This window comes from Sprattus sprattus, assembly GCF_963457725.1.
Source record: "Sprattus sprattus genome assembly, chromosome: 10".
NCBI classification, from domain to species: Eukaryota; Metazoa; Chordata; class Actinopteri; order Clupeiformes; family Clupeidae; genus Sprattus; species Sprattus sprattus.
In genome coordinates, this window is record NC_137908.1 from 9,182,687 (window position 1) to 9,207,607 (window position 24,921).

A 24,921-nucleotide genomic window follows, 5' to 3' on the forward strand; every position below is an offset into this window, starting at 1 on the left:
TGGTAAAGTATTGCCCATGCCTTCGGTAAAGCAATCTCACTGAATAATGAAATGAGATCATTAACATTGTCTACTCAGGAATACCTATTTTTTCTTTAAAATTAAGAAAATATACAGAAGCTGTGTGTTTGGTTTGCGTGTTTAGATAGACATAAAAGAAAGAGACATTTTCACCATGTGTGCCAAGTCAACAGCAGTAGCAGAACTCGCACAGCTGAGAACATGTGTAAAGCCTTGAGAGCCACTATCATTTGACTTTTATTAATAAGCGAATGGAAAGGCACAGGTTTCACTCATGGGGATGGTTCAGAATGATATCTATTCATCAGTCAGAAGGATAACTCATTGGTCTCTCCCTTCCTTTCTCTCTCGATCAGTGTGTGTGAGTCTGTGTGCAGTGGTTTAGTGGTCCCTGGAGAAGTGGGTATACTCTTAATTTTTTTAAGCAGCCTATACAGCACAGGATAAGCGCCCTGTTTTGAGAAGTGGGTATACGCAATGCTGACTGAAAAATAAGTGGGTATACTCCGTATACCTGCGTATACCCTGGACTACACCACTGTCTGTGTGTATGTGTGTGAGAGAGAGAGCAGGAGTGGCTATTCTTCTAATGATCAGACTTAGGGGGGGGTTCCATCAACTGCAAGGATGGCTTCTACCTATATGCTTAACAAAGGTGACATAATAAACAAACATTTCAGCGTAAAATAGAGTAAACAACCCAAAATTGATTAACCATGTGACCTGGGTTTTGATTGATTGATATATAGTGATACAGTTGATATAGTACTCATTAAAAATGACCTGGGTACGTTCATGTACAGGAAATTGAAGGGACAGGTAGAAGATATTTTTGAGAACTAGGGCATCCTTCCCCATGCCACACAGACACAGAAATTTGGCAGCAAGAGTTGGACTGTGGGTATCTAGCCAAATGTACAGACTAACAGGGTGTATTGGTTTTTGTAATAATATGTCGGAGAAACAAACTAAAATACACACACACACACACACAAAAAAACTTCAAGTTAGCAATGCACCCATCTATTCCCGTGTTCTGAACCATATCAGCGTCGTCTAGACTGTGCAGACTCACAGATTTCAGAGGGATCATGACAATGGAGAGCAACAGAAGCCGTGGCTGGGAGGCCCAGTGGAGGAAAGCAAGATAGCCAGACAAAAAATTATTACACATGGTTTCCTTTCACACCGTAGGAGGTGTGGAACATTAATCAATGAAGCAGTGTTTTTTCTTCATGACTTGAATCTACATGAATGCTGTGCATCTCTTTGATGTGGCAGGATGCCCATCTGCAAATGGATAGTCTCAGCAGGTTAATCCCCGATGCCACATCACTGGGACTGTCCATGGCTGTCCAGGAAGTGCAGACGCCCCTTTTGGTGACCTACCCAGTGGGTCAGTCCAGTCTGCCATATGCCAGATAAAACAAGTGAGTATATGGGAATGCACCACTTGGCCCGTTGACACAGCTTTCGGAAGCTCCCATGTCAGCATGTACTAATGCCAGCTGAACGCCTACCACACCTTACACTCTCCATAGACAGATGGGTTTGAGACCATGTAGAGGTCAGCTGAGGCTTGGGTGTATTCTGTTGTCACGAGATACCATGACTCTTTGGAAATTTGCTGTGTAGAATAATTTGGTCATGCATAACATTAAACAAGGTATTGTTGAGAGATGAGAACTGTGCAAAATGTATCTCAGAGTACACCATTTTGTGGTCCATGTGTGGCTTTTTCCCTCTTGCACACAGCATAATAGTTTGGAGACTAGAATAAATAATAAAGTAAACCTTAAAGAGGCACTTACGATGAAATTGTACAATTGTAAAAAATCACTATTTTGTGTGTTTCATGAGCACTGTACTGTACTGTACTGTATGGCAAACACAGAGGCTTTCATTATGTGTGTCACACAGGTCTGGCACATGCAGGGTCAAGAACAGGAACTCAGGGAGACAGACACTGGTCCAGTGCCCAGGACGATGCTCTCTATCTGGGTCACAATCTGCAGATCCTCTCCCTTCTCCCGGAGGCAGCCAGCCCCACTCCATGCTGCGAGAATGGCAGGATGTAGCCTAAAGCTTCCAAGGCGAGCAGCAGGGGAGATCTGAATATCACACCCCTTCCATCTGGAACCGCAGAGTGCCGGAGCAGAACACATTCTCCTGCTGCCATACGGACTGCTGTCGGCACGGCGATAGCAGAACAAGGCCATTATGAGCCAGGATCAGGCCAGTCAAGACCTAGAAGGAGAGATAAAGGGAATCTTGTGGTCAGGGCGTTAGCGTCAGATCCGGGTCAAATGGGTGTCCAGCGGAAAGGCTTCAGCTCCGTTTCTTCGGTGAGCCTCCACTTTTAGTTGCAGCACTTTTCATTAAAAGTGACAAGGTGCTTTAAGAAAACAGCTTAAGAAAACAGTTACAAACTTTAACAAAACAGTTACATCCATTAATACAGGTACAAAAGAAAAACACTGAAAAGACACAAAAATGTATTTAAAAAAACAGGCAATCTAATGATGAAAATTAGAATACACTATAATACTACTGAGTGATCAGGTAGGACTGTGTTGTCTTATCATTCATCGTCACCTAAAGAAGTACCTCCCTCCTCAGGTGTAAGAAAGGAAATCATTTACTTGTAGTGAACTCAAACTTCTTTATGTAATAATGATATTCAGTTTATTTCTGGAGGGGGACTCAAATGTTATTCATTGGGTGCTAATAGCTCTTGTTCACACTCCAAGGGGATCAAACATAATTTCATGGAAGAGAGCATTGTGTAACCTCTGTGTTGCTTCAATGCCTGCCTGTGTGAAACAGGACTAAATCGGCCAATTTTCCTGATACACATTTAAAAGTAGATGTAGTGATAAAAACAAATTAGAAATTCTAGCACGCTCTGAACATCAATTGTTTGGTCACACAAGGGTTGGAATAGTGCCACAAGGATTACATGTATCCAAGAAGAGAAATGTGTTCAAACAATAATTACAAAAGAAACCCACTGTATTGCTCAAATTCAAGGCTATTAGTTGACAACAGAGAACACTTCATGTGTAGCTCGCCTTCATTCCACAAAGCCTCATTTTTTTCTCCTGTGTATTACCTTCTCTTGATTGCTGTGTGCAGGGCATCGAACAGTGACTCATACTGTATTACCAGGCCTAGGCCCCTCTGTGCCGTTTCTGACTGTGCGCACACAGTTGCCAACCAGTCAGTGTTGATAAACAGCATCTGATGTGAGAAAGAGCCTGTCTTTCCTCCCTATCTCCCTCGCACCTTCTAATTCTGCACATGTGTTACCTACTTATCATCTTTTGTAGGTCATGTTCCATTTTCTGGTGTGTATGTATTTCATAAGCCCTCCGTATAGCCTCTCACAACACAAATGATCAAACATCGCAATAACAGGACAACTACCTGTTTTTTTAAATACTAATTGCAATAATTGCTTTGTGACATGTATTCAAATATGGGATTCAAGATGGAGGTCGGTCAGTTGTGACTCAGATGAGGCAACAGGGTTACATGAGCATATAGGAAGCAGGTTGGGCTTCTTGTTACATCACCAAGAGAGCATTTCCCCTGTCATTTGAGCTGGCCTTCCTGACCAGGAAATGCTTTTATTTGGTCTGTTTACCTGTGACCACGGTCCCCTGTGCCAGATGGTTACTGGTGCTTGCTGATGTCATACCTGGCATTTGAAACCACTCGGATGACACAAACGTAAGGGTATGCGCAAAGCCCTGAGTAATAAAATCAATAGACTGGATGAAACCAATTCAATTACGTGGAGAGTTATCAGAGCTTTTATTTTCCTCCTCAGCACCATCAGGAAGCATGAGCTGCCCCGAGGTGCAGGAGGTGGAAGCAGAAATGGCACCTCAATTAAAGGATGCGCTCGGTAGTAGGCAAGAAGAACGGCACGGATGGACTGAAGGGTAATGCGCCATCTCTTTAGTTTGCCAGGGAAATAAACCATTCTTAATGAACAACCAATCCAGATGGGACTGAATTACATTTTAAAAGCTCTGTCTTTTAAAAAAAATGTGTAATAATGTAGGTCATCAGTCTTGCTGACTGACACCCTATGGTCTATATCAGTGGTTCTTAACCTGGGTTCGATCGAACCCCAGGGGTTCGTTGAGTCACTTTCAGGGGTTCGGCAGGGGTCAAGACACACACAGTATAGCCCGGTTCACACTAGCAATGTCGGGGCGTTTTTATACATACCTACGTTTTGAAAAAATCATATTTTATTTTTCAAATTACGAAGGGTTCGGCGAATGCACTAATGAAGCTTGCAGGGTTCAGTACCTCCAAAAAGGTTAAGAACCACTGGTCTATATGTTTCAGTGCGATGTGTCACAATTTACGGTAAGAGAAACATGTAATGAGCACCTTCGCATCTGACCTTTTGGAACGTCTGTTTTGGGAGTGTTAGAATAATCTGAGGAGGAGTTTGAGGGGTAAGTAGATAGCCAGCCACAAGGGACAGGCGCGCGGCAGAGTGAGGAGTCTTTAAGGGCCCTCCTCTCCTCTACTCTCCTGTCCTCTCACCCCCAACGCTGCAGGGGATAAATCTCCCCCCGGAAAGGGAGAGGCTGACAGAAAGTGTCATCAGCTCCCCTCCTCCTTCCACCTTCCAGCTTTTTTTTAAACTCATGCGGAAACTGTCACACTTCAGCGGCGCTCAGCCGGCTACACGGTGGCGGAGGCGGCAGCGGTGGAGGCCCGCTTCCACACACACACTTACACACGAGCAACTGTGACAGGCCACTCGAGCCCCGGGGCCTATGGAAATATTCGGGCATATGTCTCTGCATAATCAAAGGCAGGGTTGAAATGTGGACCTTGTAGACAGATGGCTGTGATCTGAAGGGAAAGAGCTGGACACCGGGGGCGGGTGGGTGGATGGGTGATGGTGGTGGTGAGGGCAGAGGAGAGGCGTGGGTGGGTGGGTGGGGGGGGGGGGGGCAGTCAGAGAAGCAGCACTCCACCCCAATAAACATCAATGCCCAGCATGAGGGTGACTCACCTCAGCTCCGGGAGACAATAAGGTGATTTCCTGGAGTTCCACATGTCTAATGGAAGGAGATAGCCAGCCCTGCCTGGCTAATTTCCTGTTCCTCATGCAGCCTCCCCTCCAGGCTCTGAAAGGTCACCAGTCTTGAGTGGGTAATGTCATGAGCAATGTGCTCGACGGACGTTACCCCCTTTAAAAGAACACAATAGGTGGAGAATATACACATGGCTGAAATATAAAAAAATCAATGTCAAATCAGCTATTTTAGCTATTATTTTGTTAAAAAGCTAAGAAATGTGTGTTGATGAAACAGTGCAATGGTTTTGGATATTCCTGTGCGCATCCGTCCGTGCATTTTTAGGCATTACAACCTGACATTTCTCAGTGCGGTAATACCTTTATGTCATTACAAACAGCACAAGAGATGTTTGAATAGGAGGGATGTTTTTTAGGTCAGGATTATCATGGCTGACTTATATGCAAGTTCTTCGCAAAATATTCATTTTGTGACCCAAAGTTATTTAAATTTGTAGCATAACTGCACCCTGCAAGGTTTTTATGTCTGCCTTTTTTTTTTTAAACAGTTACATGATTCGAGATGGGGGGGGGGGGGGGGGGGCTGTGTTGTGAGGGGGGTGTTGGACAGGGGAAAAGGTTGTTAATGCACCTGTTGCCAGCATGTCTCTCTGCTTAAAGAGACTAAACTGACATGTTGCATGCAGAGAAGCTGTAGTATGATGATGGATGAAGATGTAGAGTTAAGAAAACCTGTTCCTAACGCCATGACCAAAAACAGAACATGCTCAAAAGGACAATATATCCGGCATACACACGAAACCAGTTTCAATTCTTTAACAAGGGTTTCATAACAGAATACACTGAGATGTTATAGATTACCTGCCATGTTACAAAATAACAACATTATGCTCCCATGAGACCTTTTCCTCTGTCGAGATCACTCCATCTAAACACACAAAATCTCGATGTGATGTATCAGTGCACAATAAAACACTTTACTCCAATCGAAAGATTATTTGATAAAGGGAAAAGCTAATGCAGTTGAAACCAATACAACAAGGCAAAGCCAAAACAAAGCTTAAGGAGAGAGGCGCTTCTTATCACTAAGAATCCCTGACAGAGATTCTAGCTGAAATTTGTAAATGGTGCCATGTCTGGAGCCTCTATCTGTGCCATTAGTCATCAGTGCCGCCTGAGCAGTGCCGCTTGGCTGTTCGCATTGGCACCGAAACGCCCGCCAAACACACTAGGCTCTAACAATTACAAAGCGATCCATAAAAATGTCTCATCTATGCCAGTGACCCAATTAAATGCTCCACTGAATGCTATGAAAAGAAAAAGAAAAAGGTCAACCTGTACATATATAAGTAAATAGATTTAAGCAATAAGCCCCAAGAGGCCGTGCTTTGCGCTGATTTTAGAACAGGTAAGGGAGTTGTTAGGCACGACGCGAAGCGGAGTGCCGTTAAACCCCCTTACCTGTTCTAAAATCAGCGCAAAGCACGGACTCGAGGGGCTTATTGCTTTTCTAAACCTGTTACTACACATATTTGATATGGTTTCATAAATAAAGACAATTCAATTTAAGAAACAATAGTTTAATGATAAACCGTCATTCTTCCGCCACTAAAAATTATAGTTCCTAAATAAATCGTTGCCACGCAACCCTTGAAGCAACGCAACAGCCAGATGGAACACTGGGTATGAAATGCGCTATATGAATGCCTTGCCATTCGCTGCGCAGTAATATGGAATGTAATCAGGTCAAATTGTAAGGTAATGCTGGATTTTACAACGGCTTTTAGCCAATCACAATCAAGGATTTGAACAATCAGGTTTAGAAAAAGATATAGAAAATGTCATAGGATTTCAAGTTCCACTATAGGGTTGCTTGTCATATTAATACATTAACCATATGTAGTGCCATACACACATTCAGATATGCTATAGCTCTACCCCAAAATACTACCCTCTCGGACCACCACCTAATTACATTTAATATGAAATTAGAACTCCGTCCAACATCGGAAATTACACACTTCTACAGCCGTTGTCTATCCGACAGGACTACTGCGGAATTTATATCAAAACTACCCGTCGCCCTCACTTCAGCTCCTACCGCTGGCAAAGTAAATGGCATATGCACTTCCCCACCTTATATCGACCTATTTACTGAAGGCGTCACGCATGCGTTGCATTCAACCCTCGACGCTGTTGCACCACTGAAAAAGAGATTAAGAAAACTGAAAAAACTAGCCCCATGGTACACTGATCAGACTCGTGCACTCAAACGAACCACACGAAAACTAGAAAAAAAATGGTACTCCACCAAACTTGAGGTATTTCTCATGGCGTGGAAGGATAGTCTCCTAAGATATAAACGTGTACTCTCTGAGGCGAAATCAGCTTACTATTCTTCATTGATTGATAGTAATAAAAACAACCCAAAGTTCTTATTTAACACTATTTCTAGGCTAACAAAAAACCACAACACAATCGAACATTCGGTTCCCATCATCTTTAGTGGTAATGATTTCATGACCTTTTTCAATAATAAAATCCTTAAAATAAGAGAACAAATCCAAAGCTTTCTCCCCCTCTGTGACCCTACACCCCCTCCAACATGCGCCAAGGTAACACCACTTCAACCGGGTGCTATCCTTGAATTCTTCGCACCCACCGACCTCCCTGAATTAAACTCCCTGATCCTCTCATCTAAATCATCAACGTGCCTACTAGATCCTATCCCCACAAAATTACTTAAACATGCACTTCCCTTACTAAGTGAGACATTGCTCAATGTAATGAATAACTCACTTATCTCAGGCTACGTCCCACAATCTTTCAAAATAGCAGTGATAAAACCATCTCTTAAAAAACCTAACCTTGATCCTGATAATCTCGCTAACTATAGACCCATATCTAACCTTCCTTTTCTGTCAAAAATACTTGAAAAACTAGTTGCTAAGCGACTTACTTCTTTTCTACATCAAAATAAAATTGAAGAAACCCTCCAATCCGGTTTTAGGGCCCACCACAGTACTGAAACGGCCTTAGTCAAAGTCTTAAATGACCTACTAATCGCATCTGATCATGGGTGCACCTCAATATTAGTTCTCCTAGACCTTAGTGCTGCTTTCGACACTATAGATCATCTGATCCTGTTACAGAGACTTGAACATCACGTTGGCATCAAAGGTTGTGCCCTATCTTGGTTTAGATCTTACCTCTCTGATCGCCATCAATTTGTTCATGTCCATGAGAAGTCGTCAAATCACACCAGAGTAAGCTACGGTGTCCCACAAGGCTCTGTCCTTGGACCACTGCTTTTTTCCCTCTATATGCTACCCTTAGGTGCTGTCATAAGGAAACATGGCATTAACTTCCATTGCTATGCTGACGACACCCAACTCTACCTATCAATGAAACCTGATGAAATTGTACATCTACCCAAGATAGAAGCTTGCCTCCATGATGTAAAATCTTGGATGACTAGCAACTTCCTGCTCCTCAACTCTGATAAAACTGAGGTTATGCTTGTAGGCCCCGATCAACTGAGAACTACACTATCTACCCATTTACCCACACTCAATGGCTTCCCAACACCCAACACTAACATCAAAAACCTTGGTGTAACTATCAACCAAGACCTCCTACTTGACTCACACATAAAACAGATCTCAAAGACATCATTTTTTCATTTACGCAATATTGCCAAAATTAGAAAAGTCCTATCCCTCCAAGATGCAGAAAAACTAATCCACGCATTTATTACTTCCCGCCTCGATTATTGTAATGCTCTCCTGTCCGGATGCAGCATCAACACAATAAAGAGCCTCCAACTTATACAGAACGCTGCTGCTCGTACACTCACCAGAACTAAAAAATATGAACACATCTCACCGGTACTCGCTTCTTTGCACTGGCTCCCCGTTAAAAGTAGAATCGACTTCAAAGTACTCCTGCTAACATATAAAGCCCTAAACGATCTGGCTCCAAACTACCTCAAGGAATTAGTTGTCCCCTATTGCCCTCCAAGGCTGCTCCGTTCCCAGAGTGCAGGCCTCCTGGTAATTCCAAGAATATCAAAGACCACAATAGGAGGGAGAGCATTTAGCTACCAAGCTCCTCTCCTCTGGAACAATCTCCCTGCCTCCATCAGAGCTGCAGACACCGTGCCTATATTCAAATCAAGACTTAAGACATTCCTCTTTAGTGCATCATATAGCCAAAAGTAACCGCGCCAACAAACCAATCACCTGCTGTACCAGCCACCCAGACATATCCGAACACAAATTCAAATATTACTTGCATTTAGTACCGCAACATCAAATGTGTTTACTGTTTGCCGAGTGGATGCATGTACGGCCCCGGCAAACAGATCACAACAAAAAACAAATTAAATTACTACTTGTAATTTAGTACCGCAACATCAAATGTGTTTCCTGTTTGCCGAGTGGATGCATGTACGGCCCCGGCAAACAGATCACAACAAAAAACAAATTAAATTACTACTTGTAATTTAGTACCGCAACATCAAATGTGTTTCCTGTTTGCCGAGTGGATGCATGTACGGCCCCGGCAAACAGATCACAACAAAAAACAAATTAAATTCCTACTTGTAATTTAGTACCGCAACATCAAATGTGTTTCCTGTTTGCCGAGTGGATGCATGTACGGCCCCGGCAAACAGATCACAACAAAAAACAAAATGTTCAATGCCAGAAAAACTAAACATATCTAAGTATTGCAATATGCAACAGGCAAACCGACACACAGATGACATGTCCCTGGTTGGTGAAATGATTCATCTGTGTGTTTGTTCGTGCTGATTCCCGACTAACAGACCTGCAGACTGATTCGTCATTTCCTGTTTGTTAGATGGATCAGGAGGAGCCTCCTGGGCCTGATTACTCCCCTCCTCAGCCCGCCCCGAAACGCCCCTGCAGACCGGCTCCAGAGCATCGCCCACGCCGCCCTGCTCCCCATCCTGGGCCCTCAACTCAGTCATCATCCCCTTGACGACTTCTCCCGCTGGATGTGACGACCCCCACCCTGGTCATCGGCAGCTCCATGGTCCGAGATGTCCACACCCCCCCCTTCAACAAGCGGCCCCTGCAAGGTCCACTGCCTCCCCGGAGCCAGGCGTGTTCCAATCGCTGATGGATGTGGAACTTTCCCTCCCCACCCCCACCACTCTGCACGTAGTCTCTCTACCTGGTCTACCTAGAGAAACCCTCGGCCAACCGCACCCACTGCCACTGCATTGCCGTACACCTACTCTACCCAATACCCTATGCTAGCATTTATGTACAATATACATTACTGCCTCCACCGAAATGTTTCTCTGTCCCTACATCCCCTACCCCTGTAACAGTAACCCTATTGCCACAGTAATCTGGTCTTGTCTGTATCATGTATTTACCACCAGATGTATGTACACATGTCCAGTGACCAAATGCTGGCTGTGTATTGCCCCTGTTGCTTCCTTTCCCCTTCTGCCACACTACCCTTCCCCTTCCCCCCTTCCCCCTTCCCACCTTCCTGTCTCCACCCGGCCGACCTCAAGCAGATGGGTCCCCCCTTATGTGCCGTGGTTCTGCTCAAGGTTTCTTCCTGCCTAACAGGGAGTTTTTTCTTGCCCCTGTTGCCGTTGTGCATGCACTAAGGGGGTTCAGGCTCTGGGCTCTGTTAAGCGCCGAGAGGCAATTGTATTGTTATGGCGCTATACAAATAAAATTGAATTGAATTGAATTGAATTGAATTGAATTGAATTGAATAGTTATGAAGGGTCAAAAACTATTCACCAGATTGTCATTATTCTCAGGTGGGCCTTACACAGACACCGACACAGACACAGACACCGGCACAGGCACAGACACAGACACAGACACAGACACAGACACAGACACAGACACAGACACAGACACAGACACAGACACAGACACAGAAAGACACAGGCACAGGCACAGGCACAGGCACAGGCACAGGCACAGGCACAGGCACAGGCACAGGCACAGGCACAGACACAGGCAGACACAGACACAGACACAGACACAGATGCGGACGCAGACGCAGACAGAGACACCATCACCCTTCCCATCCCTACTACCTCCCCGTCAAACCACAGGGTGTCACTGTTGCAGAATGGATCATCAGGTATACAATGTGGCTTTGTGGAATTCTGAAATATCACCATAGAAACCAGAGGTAGAGGCCCCAACGGGAGGATTTCATAAAACTAGCATAATACTCAAACAAACAAACACAAGTAACCTTACAAACAATACAAAAAAAAGAACAAACAAACAAAGGCTAGGCAAAGCAAAGAAACAAACAAAAACAGAGGCTGCCCGGTGGTCTTGTGCAGAAGAACTCCCACCACTGACCATTTCAAAACAAAGCCGACTTAATTAGATTAATATTTAATTACCTTTGAAGTGCTTAGTGTGGGAATTGCTTGGAGAGATAAAGGAGAAAGGAGCCCAAACTGTGTTGCTTACAAGCAAGCAAGCAAATACAGATATTTCGCTCGCTGCACACATTCCAGGGTATGTCTAGCGTGCTGTGCCGACGGCGTGTCCTTGATTTGTACAGCCTTCCCCACCTTTCTGCCTCAAGGCTGGTGTCAGAAGCTTAACATCCAACACATATTCCTTGACGCTGCTAATGAAACATAGGTGGTGAAAGTGGTCCAAATTATGCAACTGTGAGTCATGTTCTAAGAAAGAATAGCATAGTCACATAGAGTACGACCATAACAATAAATAACATGGAGACATGGAGTATGACCATAATGATAAATAACATGGAGTATGACCATAACGATAATTAAAATGGAGTATGACCATAACGATAATTAAAATGGAGAATGACCATAATAATTAATAACATGGAGACATGGAGTATGACCATAATGAATAATAACATGGAGTATGACCATAATGATAAATCGGACCAAAGCCATGCCTATTTGTATTAACTCTTCATAACTGGTACAGGCCTTGCAACCCACTGCTGGAAAGAGAAGAGTAGCCACAGGTTAATAAGAGGCAGATGGATTTGGTGACACTGATCTATCTGCCTCTTTTTTAAATGTGTACATAATATGCTGGTTATACACCATATGTGAGGTAGCCTACTTATTCTATGCCAATTCTATAAGACATATTGTTGACTAACTGGTGAGTAGAGTGTCATGTCTAAAAATTGATAAAACATTACCAGCTTTCTGTCAACAGTCACATTGAGTTAGTGACCGTTTTTAAAACATGATGGCCAGTGTTGGTCTGGGGTAAGATTTAAAAGTCACTTTCTCTTGGGGTTGTGAACTTTTTTTTAAAAAAGGTCTGGATTGTTAGAATGTGTGTTGGACAGGTATAATTAGATACACATTTGTCAACTTTCCCTGCTCAAAAATGTTTGTGTCAAAAACTTTCAGACCAACGTGCCACAACCAGCAGAAACACTTTGGAAATGTCCTGAAATGTTTCTGGTTCATGCAAAGCAAATCATTCAAACAATGTTTGGACACCCTAAATGCTGTGCTCCATGAGGTCTGTTTACAGCAGCAATAACCATTTCCACATTTTCATGAGAAGCCCCCTCCACATTAAGAGACACTAAGGACCCTATGTGGGTCAGAAACAGAAGCAGAGGAAAGCAGCATGCAAACAGAGCACAGCGTGTGTGTGTGTGTGTGTGTGTGTGTGTGTGTGTGTGTGTGTTTGTGTGTGTGTGTGTGTGTGTGTGTGTGTGTGAGTGCGTGCGTGTGTATGTGTATTCTGCAGGCTGACAGTGACCGCCTCTGCGTAGATTAGTGCTGGGCTTTGACAACTTGTCAGATGAATCACTTAGTGTTGAATACTCAGCGTTGTGAAAAGCGATACCCTCAGAGTATGACCAACAGGTTTGGCCACATAGTTGCAGTAAGCCATTTGATATGTTGCAGTAGTGTACTTGTCACTCAGTTAGTCATCGCACTTGTTGACATGGACCAATTAAAAAAAAAAAAACATATCATCTAATTATCTTTGTAAAACGACAGACTATCGTCATGAGGGTACCTTATCATTATGTCTCACATCCTCTATCAAGTAGGAGAATCTTATCAAAATGCCAAAGAGCGCTTTGAAGGAACAGTGTTGGTCATAGTCCCCACACCAGCGGATGACTCACCCTCAACCTCTGATGCACTCTGGGAAAGATCAGGTGCCATAAATAATTGTATGATTCATGCCCAGCCATCTCCCCCTCGCACGATCAATACAAGGGAAGCGCCATCAAGTCGTCTCTTTCATTTCCTTTTTCCGGGGCTGTGGCCTCGGTAGTTACATTCTGCCCATCAGGCTGCCAGAGCCTAATATCTGAAAACACGAAAGCTAAATGCTTCACTCTGCCTCTCAGTGTCTACTTCTGTGATCTAGGAGAAATTAAACTCCTCCACCACCACAAACGAATTAGGAGATGGGATCTGATGTTATGTAATTCGCCATGAATAAACCCATCAGTGTGATATCTTCATACCTAATCATCTGGCTAATCTTAAAATGCCTATACGAGAGACTTTGAATAAAATTAAAATAAACGTAAAAGTAAAAGATTTTTTTATGAGAATATACACCTGGATACAATGTTGTTCATTTTCTCCCATTGTTGCCAGTGTGAATACTTGCTAAAAATACATCTTGTGTATTGTACACAGCAGGATTAGGTGTATGAGTAAGTGAGGTGACAAGGTGAAGAAAAGGATTATCAAAACAATTCATAACATGTGCGTACATAGTCATTCAGTAGTCAGTATCGATGCTGTTATTCAACCACAGCAGAGAGAATAAGGTTTTTTTTGTCTGGTATATTAAGCACATGAAACCAGACATGATGCGTCTGAAGGGTGACTTGGAACTAAACGACACCCAAGGAGATAAAACCAGTGTTAACAACTGGCTCTACCAGTAGTTTTAAAATCATGCAAAGCATGATGATTTGCTAATCAAACATAGCCCTGCTGACATGACTCATCAGCATAAAAACTCAGAACAAAACTTACAGTACAGTTTGTATCCGCACAAAAGATAAATCAAGCAACGTTGTTTCGAAATGTTCTGTCCTTAGTCCCTTAAAGAATTGCACATGCTGCTATTATGTTTGTTGAACATCTTATACCTAAACATACTTTGTGAAAAAGATCAAATGTCTGCACAAGAGTTCTAGTATGGCTGCATGGACCGAATTTAACATACAGTAAAGCAATACCTCTGTTCAACATGAGCCCTTGTATACTGAGTATGACTAGCACTCAGCCAAAACACAGTAAGACCACTCTACCCGTGCCAGACGACATGTGAGATAACCATTTGGTGGTACTGTAGCCATGCCTTTCACATGCAGCAGGCCTCAAGAATGGTTAATGATGCCAGCTCAGTCTGAAACAAGACCAGCTAGTGTTGAGTTACCCTCTCTGTCCTAAAAAAAAAAAAAAACGGGCTGCCTAAGCAGGTCAAGACTCTCTGAATCCCTAATCACCCAGTAATTCCCCTCATTCCTTTGTCCACTGTTCACCGAGCATTAAGGATGCTTTCACTAGGAACCGCTTAACTAGACACTTACAAATTCTGCCTTGACATTTCAAAAATGTTTCATGTTTTCATGAGTCAAATGACTGTTCAAGACTGCCGTTGTATTATCTATTAGACACGTCAGAGACACGAGAGTGACTGGGGCTTGGGGTTGCACCTAAACTGCCCTCTGTGGTCTGCAGGGCCTTGCAACTGGATCTGAGGGGTATTGTAAGAGCAGGGGCCGGGCCCACAGACATGTGAGAGAGTTCCTGGTTGGTGTGAGTGAGTAGACGGCCGCTGACTGGGCCTCTTGTTGCTGCGCCGCTGCCCTGCCCCTCTGGCCTGGCATCGCCATCCCACAATTCTCACTCTGTTCAGAATATCCTGCGGCGAGAATGAGCTCATGAGATTTAGGCTGGCAGGGCCCAGCTAGTATCCCTCTCTCTCTCTATATACACACACACACACACACACACACACACACACACACACAAACACACACACACACACACTGCAGGCGAAGTGTACAGGTTGCATTAGTAATTGTTTTATCCTCTTTTTTTAGATCAAGTCTAGCATAGAGACAGGGTACAGTTGCGGAAGTACTGTAGGGTGTTCTGCGATGGAAATCAGCTGACCTGTGGTTTCCAAATACCCTTTCTGGCTGTTTACTCACATCATCACACTGGTAGTTCTGCAATCTCAAATTATTTTTCAGCACATACAGCAACATTTCTTGTCGATGATTGTTACAAGGGTAAACGTTCCAGTCAATGGGTAATGCTACTCAAAATGTTTTATTGCTTTTTCCAGGTCACATGGTTGTAAAACATATATCTGTGTCCTTGGAACAGGTTTACTGAGCAATTTTGCGAGATTCATTCAACGCGAAAACAATACATTTTACTGCTTTGTAGACAAATATTATGTTACCTTATAATCATCAAACTGTTAAATATTCCAAAGACACAACATACATATACAAAAATCTACACTGTCTACAATATTGGTGGCGACCAGATGTAAATGGCTTATTTCTGTCTGTCTATGAGCCTCATTTTTTTCCATGACTCACACTTACACAGTTCCAGAATAATCATGACAGACAACACAGTTACTATAGATGAGGGGCCTCACACCATTCTCAGTCCATAATAAATCTGAGTCACTAGTTTGCTTTCTTTAACTCTTGAAGGTTGATACTTAATGAATGTCATCAGGAGATTTCTCCGTCTTACTGACACCAGCACCTTACACAACTGTGTGTGGCTGTTCTCCACTACGGTGCATCTGCATAGTTAAAATTAATAGAGAAGTAACAAGAGCATCTAAGTAACATCTTAGTATTTACCAGGGAGAAGTAGTAAAAGAAATGAGGGAGGATCCAATCTAGGCATTTGGCATGTAACTGCCATTGAAAATAGATAGGCTTTTCAATGCCTAATTACTTGATTGCAATTCCCCTTCTAATGTAATTCTATACACACAGTACAAACGTTATACCCATTTCAATCTTAATGCACTTGCTTGTCTTACTAGCTTATCACAGTATGTCTAAAAATAACACCACTGGGCGCTGGGAAGACCGTGACTCTTGGAAACTGACGTCCCATAACACTGAGTAGCGGAAAGATGAGCCTCATATCAATGGCGTCCTGTACAAACAGAGAAGCAGCTATTTTAGCAGTTTGGTACTCTTGACTGTATTGCTGGAGTGTTGGAAAAACGGTTGGCCAGTAGGAAAACATCTTTTAAAATAAATACTGTAAAAAAAAAAAGAACAAGAGTACGTAGTAGGGATGTGGTGCGTCTTTAAGACACCAATTATTTGCGAGTCAAACATGCATTTGCTATGCAAGCTGATGAAGTATTAAGTCCTGCAGAGAAAAAATGGTTCTCAGCCTAGGATATTTGCACCAGTATTTTTGGTACAGTATTCAAACAGGCACGTCTTTCACACACACACACAAAAAAAGAAGCTGTCAGCTGTGAACATAACAGGCTGAAAGGCAGCCATGACAACCTGGGTATGTACTGTATGGTCCTCTGTCTCTCTCTGTCTTCCTCCAGCTGTGAGAACAAAGACCCATACAAAGACAGTCCCCTACAACATCCAGCCTTTTAAAGCACACTCCCACCAACCAAGGGAGTGCTTTCCTCTTTGGGTAAAAAAAAATATATATCACTCCGATCAGTTGTTACTTTTTAATTCAAAGCGGCTGTACACTGGCTTGGGCTTCTTGTTGTACTGGTTGACCAAGTCCAGCTTGCTGTGACCGAGCGTCATTCGCTTTTCATCCCCGCGGTTCAACCAGTGCTCATTGCCAAGGCTATCTTTCGGGACGGGGGCAGGGGGTGGTAAAACCTGTTTACTTTCCGGCTCATTTTGGGAGAGGTCTGGACCGCCGTAGGCTGTACTTTGAGTGGGCGACCTCCTGAAGGCATAGGGATCTCTGTCTTTGTTGGGCATGGTGAAGAGATCCGTGAGTTTGTTGAAAATGAGAGAGGAAGGAGTTTGTTTGGTGGCGAACTTGTTCTCCATGGGCTGGGCTGCTGGGGGAGGAATCTTTGGATTGTTGCCGTATAAGTAGCTCTTTTGGTCGTACAGGCCCAGAGACTGGATCTTGCTGATGGGCCCTCCCAGGTTGGCTCTGAGAAACTCGGGTGTGCCCGCTCTGGCCCAGTCCATGCCAGCGGTGGGTCCATATGACGGGCGCTCAGGTATGGCAGCAGTGGGTCCATAGGATGGGCGCTCAGGTATGGCAGCAGTGGGTCCATAGGATGGGCGCTCAGGTATGGCAGCAGTGGGTCCATAGGAAGGGCGCTCGGGTATGGGGCTCTGGCTCTGGATGAAGCCGTTGGGGGAGCCTCGCATCAGGGGACCGCCTGTGATCTGTGGTGTCTGGCTCTGGCCTCCGTGCCTGTCTGACACTTTCTGGGCGCTGTTGGCCTCCGCCTTGTCCTGGGTGACCTTGTAAGTGGCAGCGGGCCTCCCGGGTGCAGCCTTGATGCTGGACAAGCTGCTGCTGGACTGGCTGCTCGAGTGGTCCGAGAGTCTATCTCGGTTTATCCGGTCCTGCTGGAATTCAAGTCCCATGTTGGTTATGGACATGGGCGGAGACGGGAAGTGGGGGAGATCTTCATCGTCGGGGTTGTAGAAACGCTCAACGATCTGAGAGTCTGCGTAGAGGCAGCGGAACTCCCGGTCAAAGCTTTCCGTTATTCGGCCTGAGAAGTGGAGGAGCATGTTGCTGTGGACTTGTGCTGACAACCAGGTGAAGCTACAGGGAAGGAATCAGAGCAAAACAAAGAGTTCCGTCACCTTTATGGTTTAAGCACTTCAGACACCTTTTATTAACATGCAGAAGAACACAGGTTGTGGTAATCTATGAAAAACCTTGTCCTATGTAACTAAGTCCTGTTTTAAGCTGAACAAACTGAAAAGCCCAGCTCCGGTATTTCAGAATGTTGCAGTGAAAGAGCAGATAGAACTGAAGAACTTTAGCTATGTCTGACATTAATCCCTTAATGGAGTTTAGACAACATCAGGGAAAATATATGACCTTCAATGGAATGTAAGAGTGCTGAACTCTACTACGCTCTGCAGTAGAACTTTCATTTCACTCAGACTCTATATCTGCAGAACTTTGTAAGACCCTGAGGAACATACAGTAGGTCCATTAATGTACTAAAATAGGAAACATTATATGGGTACTGGAAACACTTAAAGATATGCTCTCACTACACAGTGGAAAGGAATCAGGCGTCTTTGTCCTTTAAAAGGTGGCATGCTGGGAGTGTGGTTAAACAACATTCACCAAAGGCACAAGTGCACATTCAACCTTTACTGGAATACTATCCAACTGTGTAGAAAACATTACCAACCCCATGGATGCATTTAGACGCTGCTGTGTTTCCACTACTTTGGGATGAAGTGGCTTGATTTACTGTTACTGCACTGTCAAATGTCTTACGAGACCCAAGTGCTAAGTTGAGTGTTTACTTTTCATTTGTTTCACGCCTCATATTTACATCTCACAACTTTATGTGAGAGATGTGCCAATGGCGTACTTAACAGGCTTCCCTTTGAATTGCAGGTGCTGTAGGTGTACCAGGTGAAACATTGACTTTTCACCCTTTGTTCTGACTAAGCACTTAAGACAGCCATACAAGCCTCGCCCACAGCGAACAGTTTGCGCTCTCACCCACTAGTTAAACCCTGGCTGCCTCTCGACACACTCCTTTCCCTAAAACGACACACTGCCTCCGAATCAAACAAGCATTGTCAAGATGGCTGCTACACATCATAACTGGACACACACACGTCTGTGGGCATGTGATTCAGCACATGATTCTCGAGCTAAGCTAATATATACACAACAGCCATCCTCAGACCTTGACAAACACTGGCTACGTTTACACTAGAAGCACCTTTGCACAATATAAATACTATGATTCAGAGTGTAATACTGCTCCACATCAAGGAATTATGCATGTTTGCTAATCCCTCGCTCACAAGGACAATCCAGAAACAATACACTGCAGTGTTGAAGTAGTAAAGAAGGGAAAAGGGAACTCCGTGAGGAGGCCTACAGCGGCAGCCCCCGGGTGCTGCTACTTATACTGCATCCCTGATATGCCAAATCATCATGTTTTCATCGAAAATCCCCAGCTCTCGCTGCAGAGGAGCAGTCTGAACTCCAGCTGACACCTACACATCTCTGAGAATATGCCCAGCAAAATGGTGGATGATGGGGATGTAGCCTGCTTTACATAAGATTCGAACAACTGCAAGGAGAGCAAATATGCTTCAACAGATCAGAAGAACTCACTGAGTAGTAAGTCATAACCATAAACTTCCAATATCCACAATTTACAGTCTAAAAGAATGAAGATCTTCATACTTTGTTTAACTATGTTTTACCATGAAGTTTAGAAACTTTTTTATGTTTTTATTTTACAAGTTTAGCATAAATGATCATAAATGTCAGTCCTGTCCTTCCGACTGAAACACGTGTGATATAACTGTGGGAAGCTGAGAGTAGCGTTGCTTTAAGTCTTCAGTAAGGCAACTGGTTAGTTCTGCTAGAGGGTTGCTTGAGGAGCAGAGGAATGAGCCTTGGGCATGCTCTCACCTGTAGGAGCCAGCAAGGACTTCCTCGCAGTCAACGATCATGAATTTTTCTTCAACCTGTCCTGTGAACTTTTTCCCACTTCTGGTGCAGTACGTGTCCCCACAAACAGTGCGGATTCGCATGTTCTGCAGAGAGAGAGAGAGAGTGAGAGAGAGAAAGAGAAACAGAGAGAGAGAGAGAGAGAGAGAGAGAGAGAGAGAGAGAGAGTGAGAGAGAGAAAGAGAGAGAGAGAGAGAGAGAGAGAGAGAGAGAGAAACAACAATGAGTACAAAGAATGATGAATCAAACAAACACTCATTAATGTACACATTTGCTGCAAGGCCAGCAAGCACACAACTTGAGAGGACAATAAGCCTAAGCACAACTTGTTAGTATTATTCCAGATGAGAACACCAGTGGGATACGACCATTTTTATATTCAGTGTCTAATTTCTATTCTTACTGTTTATTCTATTAAAGTTTAAAGTATTTAATTAAAAAATGACATAATTTATATCCATTCCCTAACACAAATACTTACTGACAGGTGGGAGTTCTCAATCTCCAGTGTGTTGCACATGCCCAAAAAGCAGTCCAAGTTCTTCTCATCCAGCAGAATATAAACAGGGACTTTCCTTTTGTTAGAGGCCTCAATAAGGTCACAGAATAAATCTACATCTGTGAAGACGTCCATTACCAAAGCAATAACCTGCAAACGGAAGGTGAGGTTTGGGTCAAGGATACTGAATGCATTGAACACTGAACACTGCAATTGGCCTACACTGTAGTTTTGATGGCATGCATTATAAAATAATAAATTAAAAAATATTCCCGTCATTGTTCCAAAAACTGACAAGTTTGGTCTTTTTGAAAAGATTTACCGTTGAACGTTGAAACTGCTGCAAACAATGAGGTTGTGTACACAATTTCCATTTTAGTACACTCCCAAGACTACACTACGATTCATAATGCAACAGTTCAAAAAAACATATATCAACCTACAAACTAAGTTGCTTAACATTGACATAAATGTTATTGAGCCATTGAACAACCAACTGGTTTATGGCTGGATGTGTTGAGCATATGACTACTGTCAATTATCCAACCAAGTAAAACATTTACATTATATTTGATAATAGATAGGGGTGAAAAGGGTGTCTTTGTGCAGCAGCAAGACAAGTACATGCATGAATTCCTTCAGTAGTAAGATCAGTAAAAGCAGAACAGAATGGGACAGTTTAGGTGTGGTGTCGTATGATTGTTTTTCAAGGAAACACCGTTGTTATTCTGGGAACAATACACGGAAAAGTTGCAGCACACACCATCAAAACTTCCGTGATTAAAGTGATACATCAGCTACAGTCTGTCATTCAGGACGTTTGTTGAAGGTATTGTACGTAGGTACAGTCGTTGTAAATATAACATACACACCTGATTCTACATTGAACCCACAAAAAAGACACTGCATTGCAATACATCAGTCAACTGTCCCATTAGGCCTATATGAGTTAAAACATGGGAAGGGGTAAAAGCTTACTTTCTTCGCTTTACTAATCAGAGAGCGTATAAAATCTTTAATATTTTGTGATTTGTCTCTCTGAAAGTAAATCTGTGTCTCCGATGGTCCAAACCGGTGAGGAGGGTCTGGCCAGCCCAATTCCAGTATAGGTGGCTCGTCGTCAGACATCATGGGAAAGTAAGTCCCCGAAGTTAACTCGGACACCGTGTCTCCGTCAAAGTCCCTGTCATTGCCGTTGCTGCTGCTTTCGGGGGAAGAGTTCTTGTTGGCATTTTCTATAATGTAGCGAATGTCAAGCGGAGACAGAAAGCTTAATTCTTTCTCCTCAGCGAGGACCTTACGATACTCCTTCTCCCCCGACTCGAGCAAACCATCGGTTGCCAACCTGGCGGCTTCATTGTGACTGAACTCCAGTGTAGATGTCTGTCGCCATGGGTTCTTCACCTCATCCAGTCTGGTGGCGAGTTTACCTTTAGCACGTCCGGAGTGTGGAGTCGGTCGGAGGTTTTCCGAATGACTCATTATTACAGGGTAAACTAGCACTGAAATATAACATATAAGTTACTCCTCATTGGTCGTAAAAAGTAAACAAACAAACAAACCGTACGACGCCAAATTCAAGAAGGCCACTGAAATGTCTAGCTCAATAGCAAGTGGCCAACTGCGCTCGTCTTGTTCCTGGTCATGTCTGTGACAGTCTCATGGGGTTCGCGTATTGTTGCTGTGGTAAGTCTCAACAGAACTCAACTTCTCCCCCACCTGTAGCATATCTACCTGCCGGTGTGGAAAGCGTGCTCTAGCTCCACCCCTGAGTCACAAGATATGAAAACACTTCACTGTCTCTACAGAATCGTTTTTACCGAGGCAGGGTAAGTGGAATGCTCAACCTAAATTCGTATAAGTACCCACACGGACACCCTCCCTTTGTCGCGTGGGATAATGTTATTAAGGAACAAAGACGGATTAGATTGGCTGCCATTTTTTGCAGTTGTCGACACTTTTGAGTAGACTAATAGACGTTTCACGTGTAGGCTTATTCTTTTAACTATTAACATGTATGCTTGTTTTAAATATATATATATATAAATCTGCATCACCTTAAAATCTACTGACATAGGCTACCTCTCTGACACTTGCAATTTTGGAACACTGTAATCTACCAGATTACTAAAGGGTAGGTCTAGACAGACTTATTATTGTGCCACACAGCCTCTCCTGTCAAAAACCTGCTTTACTGGCTGATTCAAAAACAGTAAGCTTACTAGCTCTACAATGCATTAAAGGTGCAGTATGTAGGATTAAGTGGCATCTAGCGGTTATGCTGCAGATTGCAACCAACTGAATAACTCTCCCTATCCAAGCGTGCAGAAGCTACGGTGGCCGTCGGGTGCCATACAAATGCAAAAGGCCCTCTCTAGTGCCAGTGTTTAGGTTTGTCCATTAATTTGTACAAAACATGATGGCGCAACATGCTGGACTTCCTGGAAGAGGACCCACTCCCTATGTTGATAAGGTCTCATTCAAAGCTAAATGAAAACACAACAATTCGTAGTAACAGGTGATTATACACTACTGATTTTTTTTTTATAAATACTGTCTCTCATTTCTACTAATAAATCACCTTAAATCCTCCAAAATGCACATAATTCAGCGTGTGGTACAGACTGGCCATTGCGATAAGGTCATGCTGTCTATTGTAATTACATCAAGTTAATTCATTATAATTTCTGCCTCTCTAAAACCTAAAACCAAGCTTAAACAAAGCATAAAGTTGAGGCAATAGTCCTTAGTTAGCTCATCATTTGACTGGTAAATCAGGAGGGTGTGCCTATCTAAAAAGTGACGAGCCATCTTTGGAGAGCTGCCGCCCTTGACTGACAAGTTCTGACACCTCAGAAGTATGTTCACAAAGCTCCAGCCAAAGCTGCCTCTTTATGTCAGTAGAAGTTTCAGGTCCACCTATTGTGGGACTCATGTTAGTGCTATATAGAACAGCACAGTGGGTTAGAATACACTGCACAGCTCAGGACAAACAGAAACGTTTCTTGTCATGTCGGGCACCCAGTGTAAATATCTTACTAATCTTAAGGATTTAAAAAAGAGAAAGCAAAGGTATGTGTATAGGAGGGTGCCTTGACTGGTGTTTAACGTTAAGAATATGATAAATATTTAGGCTACGTATATCTAGGTTGTAACCACTGTTAATGTTTGGTCACTTTTATGAGGTCTGATTAATTATTGTGGATCTAATGGATTGTGGTGCAGTGCACTTAACGTGGGTTATTCTCGTAGTTTGAACATAAGATGATTGAGCTGATAAGAACAAGGGAAAATAGTCAAAAGAAAGAAAAGCTTTTGTTTCTACAAAACTAACTAGATCTTTTGCAGACAGTAGCAGCTGTACTTGCAGGTAAAAAAAAATATGAAATATTCCCATAGATTATATAAAATCAAAAGAGAAACACCAACACAAGGACTACAATTTTGATACTGTAATTATGTAATTAGACTATTATTACTATGATAGCACCAAGTGGCTAGGGATTTAAACAGCATTTCCTCTTATTGAGAAAAACAGGTTCTATTGTATGGAGGATGGATCGAGTTCTGCCCTTTCAAGTCCTCACCTTTCTCTTGAGTCTGTAAGACTCTGTGCAAGCTCTTGACTGTACATACAAAGATGCTGACTGGGTCTTGGCACTGGATTTACTACAGAAAAATCAGGATCAACCAGACTCCAGTGACAATTTCTACAGAAAAAGGAACACTCCACCTCAACAATATTGTTATTCTGTGGGTAAACTGATACACCACGTGAATGTCTGACTACACAATTGAGGCCTGCAACAGAGCACCCTTCTTAAAGCAACACACAGGGACCTTTGATGGAGACATTTACATAAAGGTTTGGGATTGCATCCTCTCCAGTGATAGGCTAATAGTTATATAGCAAAAATGTCATAGAATGATATAGCCTTCTTTAAGTCACACTGAGTGGATTTAAGGGTTTAAAATAATTGAACAAAGTCTGGTCCTAAATTTGTAGAGCCTAACCTTTTTGCCCAGTGACTTCATTCATTCACTTCAATTACTTCATCTCTACGTCAAACCAAACAAGGAACTGAGAAGTCAAAGAAACAAATCTCTGCACTTAGTCTATTCAAGAGGAGTGAAGAACACAACCAAATAAAAGTACAAAAAGTATGATAAGCATGGTAACAAGCAAAAGTTGAAAATACAGTAGATTAGCATTAATACACTCTTCTTATGGAAAAGAATGCTTGTCAATCAAGGCACCTAACCCCGATCACTGCTCCCCGGGCGCCGCTGAAGGCAGCTCACTGCTCTGGGTTAGTGTGCTTCACTGTGTGTATCACTACACTGGATGGGTAAAATGCAGAGATAAAATTCAGAGTGTGTGTGTGTGTCACTATCTCTGCCGTAAAGCAGTCACAAGGGCTCCATTAAACAAATCTACTGCTTAATGTGATGGAAATCTGGGTGTCACTGTGCTGAGTGACCTGCCAATTGGAGACAAATGTCCACGGGGCAATAATGAATCCTCAACTTGAGGAGTCTAATGCATACACAAGGTGGTATGTAGGGGTGGATAGAGAAGCACAGACAGATCGACAGAGGTGTGACTTAAGGGCTTTA

General features: G+C 43.2%; 1 protein-coding gene across 1 annotated transcript; it reads right to left on the reverse strand.

The window, feature by feature from the left end:
- Positions 1–16,822: 16,822 nt before the first annotated feature.
- On the reverse strand, positions 16,823–21,786 carry fam83c (family with sequence similarity 83 member C; the record flags this gene model as incomplete). Its single annotated transcript, XM_080846748.1, has 4 exons — positions 16,823–17,912; positions 19,767–19,891; positions 20,287–20,454; positions 21,283–21,786. The coding sequence occupies 4 exons, from the start codon at positions 21,784–21,786 to the stop codon at positions 16,823–16,825; spliced, it is 1,887 nt and encodes a 628-aa protein (XP_080702874.1).
- Positions 21,787–24,921: the final 3,135 nt, after the last annotated feature.